The sequence below is a fragment of the Herpailurus yagouaroundi genome, unplaced genomic scaffold, assembly GCF_014898765.1.
Source record: "Herpailurus yagouaroundi ecotype Mexico unplaced genomic scaffold, PumYag 161, whole genome shotgun sequence".
In the NCBI taxonomy this organism is placed as follows: Eukaryota; Metazoa; Chordata; class Mammalia; order Carnivora; family Felidae; genus Herpailurus; species Herpailurus yagouaroundi.
This window is the reverse complement of record NW_024412402.1, coordinates 1,429,319-1,436,963: the sequence shown is the minus strand read 5'-3', so window position 1 is coordinate 1,436,963 and position 7,645 is coordinate 1,429,319. Positions and strand designations below refer to the sequence as shown.

The window sequence follows — 7,645 nt, the reverse complement described above, 5'->3', positions numbered from 1 at the left end:
GACGCGGGGCTCGAACTCACGGACCGCGAGATCGTGACCTGGCTGAAGTCGGACGCTTAACCGACTGCGCCACCCAGGCGCCCCAAGTCCGAACCCATTCTAAAAGCACTAAATTTTTATTCCCCATCCCCAAGGTATCACCATAAATTTTTCTTGATACTCAACTTGGGGTTATACCTACTGGAAATTATATCTTCCTTTCAGAAAGAATATTATCTGTTTTGATGTGGGCTACACCATCTCCACAGGCAATGTGCTTCATTGAAGCAGTGGGAATTCAAATTGTCTTATTAGTGATGTGGATTCAGTTTGAACTTATTTGATTTAACATAAGCTCACGGGTGGGGTAGGGGGAGTTTACCAAGAGTTAGTAAGGGTTTTTTGGGGGATAGAATATGAGGAGAGTGTTACCAAAGAAATTGTTGTCTGAGAGAGAAGAATTGTTCGGAGGGGCGCCTGGGTGGCTCAGTCGGTTAAGCGTCCGACTTCGGCTCAGGTCACCATCTCGTGGTCCTTGAGTTCGAGCCCCGCGTCGGTCTCTGGGCTGATGGCTCAGAGCCTGGAGCCTGCTTTTGGTTCTGTGTCTCCCTCTCTCTCTGCCCCTCCCCTGTTCATGCTCTGTCTCTCTCTGTCTCAAAATAAATAAACGTTAAAAAAAAAAAAAAATCCAACTTAAGCGCAGGTCATGATCTTGCGGTTCATGAGTTCAAGCCCTGAGTCAGACTCTGTACTGACAGCTCAGAGCCTGGAGCCTGCTTTGGGTTCTGTATTTTCCTCCCTCTGCCCCTCCCTCCCTCTCTCTCTCTCTCTCTCTCTCTCTCTCTCTCTCTCTCTCTCTCAAAAAAAAAAAAAAAAAAAAAAGAGTTGTTTGGAGTTGTTTGACCAAATATGTCCTAACATGAATAGTAGGTAGGGTTTGTAAATCAGTGGAATTGCTACAGTAATGAGGTTTCTGTAATGGTAATAATAGAATAATAATTATTTAGTGCTTTCTTGGGCCAGAAGTTGTTCTGAGTGCTTTATGAATATTAACTCATGAACTCCTCACCATAGCTGTAGGAGATAGCCACTATCTTTCCCAGTTTTTAGGTGAGACACCGAGGAGACAATTTAAGCAGCTTGTCCAGGGTCACATGGTGAGTTGGTAAAAACTGTTGAACTCAGATAATATGATGCCATGCTCCGTGTTCTTAAACCAGTAGGCTCTATTTTGTCTTCCTCCTGGATGACTCTGGAACATGCAAAAGCAACTCAACCAATGTCCTGGGTATTTTCTTTACACTTGCTAGTGATGTACTTCCAAAGTGAAGGGTAAAACTCGTTGTGAGAATAAAATTGGTATTGCCTGGCTTGTCAAAGTAAATCGTGAGTGGTAATATTTCTAAAATCTAGTTCACACACATAAAATCTATTATATGGTTTTTACTCATTTTGCCCTAATTAGGCAAAAAGCTAATCAGAGGTAGAAAATCCAGTTTTGACCATACAGTCTTATGTATTTGAACCTTTAGAATGTCACTGTCTTCCAACACTTTAAAAGATTGATTGATCTAAGAAGACGAGGAGAGCCACGTCAGATAGTGAGATACATCAATCCTAAAGAGGTGAGGACACTGTTTATTCATACAGCATCTGTGTTTTCCCTTCAAGATGTGTGGCTGCTTTATAAATGTGCTCGTATTTGTTTCTTTTAAAACCCTTTTTTATTGAAGCACGTTATAGAAAAGTTCATGAAACATAAATGTATACGGTCACTGAATCATCACAAACAGCCCCCTGTGTAACGTACATAACCCAGATCAATGTTTCCTACTTCAAACCACTGCCTTCCAGGCTTTGCACATCACCGCCAATTTCCCTGCTCCCGAGAGGCAACCACCATTTTGTTGTAGCTTTTTTTTCTTTAGTTTTCTCTGTTTTTGAACTGTATGTAAATAGAATCTTATGGTGTGCTTTTTGTTCATTCAGCATTGTGTTTGTGTAGCTGAATTGTATTCATTTTATGAAAAACAATGATAATTATTTCATTATACACACACACACACACACACACACACTACTGTTAATTCATTCAATGGTTGACATTTATACATATATATTTTTTCCAGTTTGAGTCTGTTATAAAGATTGCTTTGGGGAACATTCTTATTCATCTGCCCTGGTGCATATGTGCACGAATTTCTTTTGGTTTCTGTTCTACCTAGAAATGGAATTTCTGGGTAACGGGATCTGCCAAACTATATTCCAAAGTTACTGTACAATTTGTATTAGCCATCATCCGTCTCTTGGAATTCTTGGTGCTTTACATCCTTATCAGTGTTTAATTTCAGCTTTTTAATTTGCCTTTCCCTGATAGCTAGTGAAGTTGCACATCTTTGTGAGGAGTTCCGCTCCTGGTTACAATCCTGTGTGCTCTTCCAGGCCTGATCAGACACAATTACAGGGACTATATCCAACAGGCCCCACACAGGAAGGCTGTCCCCTCCTCACAATCAGACTTGGTGCATGGCAGTGTCCTGCAGCCTCTCAAGGGAGCTCAGGCTGGGACTCAGACACCCTGGACGGAACCCCCGACCCCCGACATATTTAAGTATCTAGTCCCAGCACTTTCATTTTTAGTTCTTTATCTGAGGCTTTGAGCTGAGGTCTTCAGACACCTCTGCTGAGACCTCTTTATGGGGGAAACCTTGAAGACCCTTTTCCCACTCTGACTCAGTCCACTCAGACTGTCCTCCCTTAATCTCCTACATACCTCCTACCCTGAATGTACACACCTTATGGTCCCTAACACTGCTGGAGCCTTTTGTTCAGGATTCTGTGCTGATCCACCTGACTCTGTCACTGCACTGCTCACGGTGTGGGGCGGGGAGGAGGGGGGTGAGGGTGAGATGGAACAGGTGGATTGGTGCCTCCTCTAGTTGTAGATGCCCTAACTCTTGCTTATTACCATGTAGTAAGTGGTCAAAAGCTTTCTTTCCCTTCGTGCTTGTTTCCTTAATTGGCTACTCTGACACTGACATCTCACCTACCGTTCTTCCAGATCAGCTGAGCTCCTGACATTTTTTTGGTGTCTTTTATGTGTATATTGTCTCTTATTCCTACTAGTTTAAAGCAGTTCTTTATATAGTCTTCATAAAAGTCCTTGTCGTTTCGTGTTCCATTCTGTGATTTGACTTGTCACTCTTAGGATGGTCCTCACTGTGTGTTTTTTATCATGAAAAATGGCAAACATATTACAAAAGTCAAAAAAATAAAGTAATAGACTACAGGTACCTATCACCTAGCGTCAACAGTTATCAATTCCCCCCCAGTCTTGCTTCATCTATATTTCCACCCTCTTTCCCCAATCCCTAGGTTAGTATTTTGAAACAAGAATGTCTTTTGGTGAACAGAGTTCTTAATTAAAAATTTTTTAATGTTTTTTTATTTTTGAGAGAGAGAGAGTGTGAGTGATGGGTGGAGGGGGCAGAAAGAGAGGGAGACACAGAATCTGAAGCAGGCTCCAGGCTCTGAGCTGTCAGCACAGAGCCTGACACGGGGCTTAAATCCACAGCCACGAGGTCATGACCTGAGCTGATGTTGCATGCTTAATCAACTGAACCACCCAAGTACCCCCAGGGTTCTTGATTTTCATGTACTTAAGATTATCAGTCGTTTTGTTTATGATTGGCGCTTTTTATAAGCTTCGCCAATCCTGAAATCACGAAAGTATTCTCCTATATTATATAAACTTTATTGATTTTCTTTTCATATTTAGATATACACACTACTCGGGATTCATTTTTTTGTGTATGGTGTGGGGTAGAGATCCCTTTCATATTCTTCCTTATAGATATCAAAATGATCAAACACTGTTTATTAAAAAGATAGTCCTTTCTCCACTGCCTCCACTGCTCTGCCATGCCACTTTTATCATAAATCAAGTAACCAGTTATGTATGAGTCTGTTTGTGAATTCTCTATTACCTTCCATGATCTATTTTTCTACCCTTGTTATAATTGAGTTTGTAACAAGTATATTATATGGTAGACAATACTCCCATTTTGTAGTTCTTCAAGAAGACACTTCCAGGCTATCGTTGGATGCTTTGTATTTCCATGTAAATTTTATTTATTTTTTTAAGTTTAATGAGAGAGAGAGAGAGAGAGGGAGAGAGAGAGAAAGCAAGCTAGGGAAGGGCAGAGAGAGGGAGGGAGAGAGAATCCTAAACAGGCTCTGCACTGTCAACACAGGGTCTGTGGGGCTGGAACCCATGAACCATGAGATCATAACCTGAGCCAAAATCCAAATTGGATGCTTAACTGAGCCACCGAAAACCAGGCACCCCTATGTTTTTGGTATTTAGAGTAATGGTATTTAGAGTAGTGTTAGGAACTGTCCCCTTTGCTTCTGTTTTCTGGAAGAGATAGTAGAGAATTGATATTTTTTTTCCTTAAATGTTTTGTAGAGTTTACCATTGAACCCATTGAGGCTTGGCGCTTTCTTTTTTGAAAGGTTAATTATTCATTCAGTTTCTTTAATAGGTATTAGTCTATTCAGATTTTCCATTTCTCCTGTGTGAGTTTTGTCAGGTTATGTCTTTCAAGGAATTGAACCATTTATCAAATCTGTGGGAATAGAGTTTTTCATAATATTTGTTAATTATCCTTTTACTGTCCATGGAATCAGTAGTGATGGCCCCTCTTTTCTGATATTAGTCATTTGTGTCTTCTTTCTATTTTTTCCTTCTTAGTTTTGTTGTACAGAAGCTTATTGGTTTTATTGAGCTTTATTGGTTTTAATTTCTTTGATTTTTCTCTGTTGATTTCCTGTTTCAATTTCATTGATTTCTGTTTTTTTATTCTTGACTTTTGCTTACTTTTGATTTAATTTGTTTTCCTAGTTTCTTAAGATGGAAGCCTACATTATTGATTTCAAGTCTTTCTTGTTTTCAGATGTATGTAGTTAGTGCTATAAATTTTCCCCTAAGCACTGTTTTCAGTGCATTTCACAAAATTTGATAAGCTGTGTTTTCATTTTAATTTAGTTCAAAATATTTTAAAATTCTCTTGAGACTTCCTATTTGATCCACCTGTTATTTAGAAGTGTGTTGTTCACTGTCCAAGTTCTGGGCATTTTCGGACTACCCTTCTGTTACTGATTTCTAGTTTAATTACATTGGAGTCTGAAAGCATGCTTTGTATGATTTCTCTTATTTTACAGTTGTTAAAGTGTACTTTATGGTCCATAACATGTTCTATGTTGGTAAATAAAAGTTCTCTGTAAGCTTGAGTAGAATGTATGTTTGCTGCTGTTGGATGAAGTGTTGTAGAAATCTAGATCCAGTTAATTGAAAGTGTTCTTCATTTTCACAATAGACTGCTGAATATGTCAATTAATGATAAAGAGGTGTCAAATTCTCCAACTATAATAGATTTCTCTAGTTCTCCTTGCGGTTCTTTGAATTTTTGCCTTCATATTTTGATACTATATTGTTAGGTATATGTACTTTATGGATTGTTATGTCTCCTCAGAGAAGTGGCCACATTATCATCTTGTAATACTCTTCTTTATCCCTGATGATTTTTCTTGCTCTGAATTCAGCTGTCTCTGAAATTAATACAGCTTCTCGGTTTTTGTTTAATCAGTGTTAGTTAATATGTTATATCTTTCTCCATTACTATGCTTTTACTCTATCTGTGTCTTTATATTTTAAATGGTTTTCTTACAGACAACATGTAGTTGGGTCTTTTTTTTTTTTTTTTAATCTATTCTGTCAGTCTCTGCCATTTAACTTGTGTATTTAGACCATTGATATTTAGTATGGTGATTGATGTCTAACATATTTAATGTTTTCTATTTCTTGCCCTTGTTCTTTGTTTCTTTTTTTCTATTACACCCTTTTTCTGTCTTCTCTGGTTTTAATTGAGCATATTATATGATTACATTTTCTTTCCTCTTAGCATATCGATTATACCTCTTTTTTACTAATTTTTGGTTCCCTAGAATTTGCACTGAGTATTTACAGCTAATCTAAGTCCATTTTCAATAACACTATTGCACTAAATGAAATTCCCCATAGGCATAGGAGACAGAGTCATGCTTAAGGGAACGGAACTGCCTCAAATACACAGCTGACTCTCATCCCAATTTGAGTTTGTAGATGGTAGGTAGAAAGATAAAGAATTAAGCTTAAATCTTCTCAACGTACTTTTGAATTTCCCATAGGCTTTCATAGTTGAAGAGATAGAGAGTTGCCATATCTAAGAAATAGGGGAAAACTAGAAGTGGACAAACCAGACATAGATTACTAAAACTGCAGTCCAGGCTTGAGCCAGCTAAATTTTTGATTGGATTGACATGATTAGCACCTCACCCTAACTGACTGAAATAGGAAGGAAAAAATTCCATGAAGCTGTACACTTAAGATTTGCCTACTTTACTGGACATAAAAGTATATATAATGAATTTTGTTTAAAAAGTATATACAGTTGACCCTTGAATAACGTTGGGATAGGGGCAGTGACCCCCTGCCCATGCAGTAGAGAATCCATGTGTAACTTTTGACTCTCCAAAAACTCAACTACAGATAGCCTACTGTTGACCGAAAACCTTACTAATAACATAGTCAATTAATATGTATTTTGTATGCTACAAGTATTATACACTGTACTCATACAGTAAGTTAAGCTAGAGAAAATAACGTGTTATTAAGAAGGTCGTAAGAAGAAAATACATTTACAATGCTATACTATAAAAAATCCACATATAAGTGGACCCGTGCAGTTCAAACCCATGTTGTTTAAGGGTCACCTGTATAAATTTTATAAATGTAAGTTTAAGATCCTGTTATAAAACATATCTTTCACGATTGAACTATGACCCTACATATGTATGTATGTATGTATGTATGTATGTATATGCTTTTTAGTCAGGAGAAAATTATGCAAAACTTAAGGTAGTCTTTTAGGCTTTATAGACTGAACGATTTAGGATACTATGTATATTCTCATCTAACAGTACTATCAGGTGGTAAGCTTGAACTCTTCTGTTAAAGGACCCAAAATTGTTTTCTCTCTTTTACATTTGGTGCAAGGCATTAAAATTTGTAAGACCAATTCTATACAATTCTTAAAAAATTTAAGCATGGATTTTTGATTTAAGAAAAGCTACTTAGGAATGGTCATCTTGTGTTAAACGTGGATTAGCCAATGACATTTTTTTACTCTGAATTTACCTGTAAGATAAATATGTAAGTCATATGTTTGAGGACTTATTTAAAATTTCTGTTTTTGGAATAACAAATCACTTGGCTTCTATGCTTATATGTTGCGCAGAAAGGGAACATATTTGGTATCATTTTTCCAGTTACAAAAACTGTTTTACTTATTGGATGCCCATTAGAAATTAAATCTTAAAATATATTTTAATTTAAAAATAATTATTTACGGCTTATTTACTTGACCTATTTCATAAATAATTAATATTCAGCACTATTTTAGCATGATAGAGTGAGAAGTGGTGAGTTGATACACACAGAATTTTGAAGAGTAATGTATTTTTTTGTAGGCAGAGCTGCTAGATGCTGCTGCAGGCATTCATGTACGATTCAGATTAGGTGGTGTAAGTATGGGTGAATTCTTATTTGGTAATTTTAAAGCACATT

General features: G+C 37.3%; 1 protein-coding gene across 10 annotated transcripts in view; it reads left to right on the top strand.

Moving 5' to 3' along the window:
• Window positions 1–7,645, top strand: part of CUNH11orf65 (chromosome unknown C11orf65 homolog) — a 55,650-nt gene that overhangs the window by 22,800 nt on the left and 25,205 nt on the right. For 4 of the 10 annotated variants that reach the window (XM_040482901.1, XM_040482902.1, XM_040482903.1 and 1 more), the window contains exons 3-4: window positions 1,512–1,604; window positions 7,549–7,602. The exons of 2 other annotated variants lie outside the window; for them this stretch is intronic. In XM_040482901.1, coding sequence (XP_040338835.1) covers window positions 1,512–1,604; window positions 7,549–7,602 — 147 coding nt within the window. Of the gene's footprint in view, window positions 1–962; window positions 1,137–1,511; window positions 1,605–7,548; window positions 7,603–7,645 lie in introns of those variants that run through there. 4 more of the 10 variants (XM_040482908.1, XM_040482909.1, XM_040482907.1 and 1 more) reach the window with 3 other exon arrangements.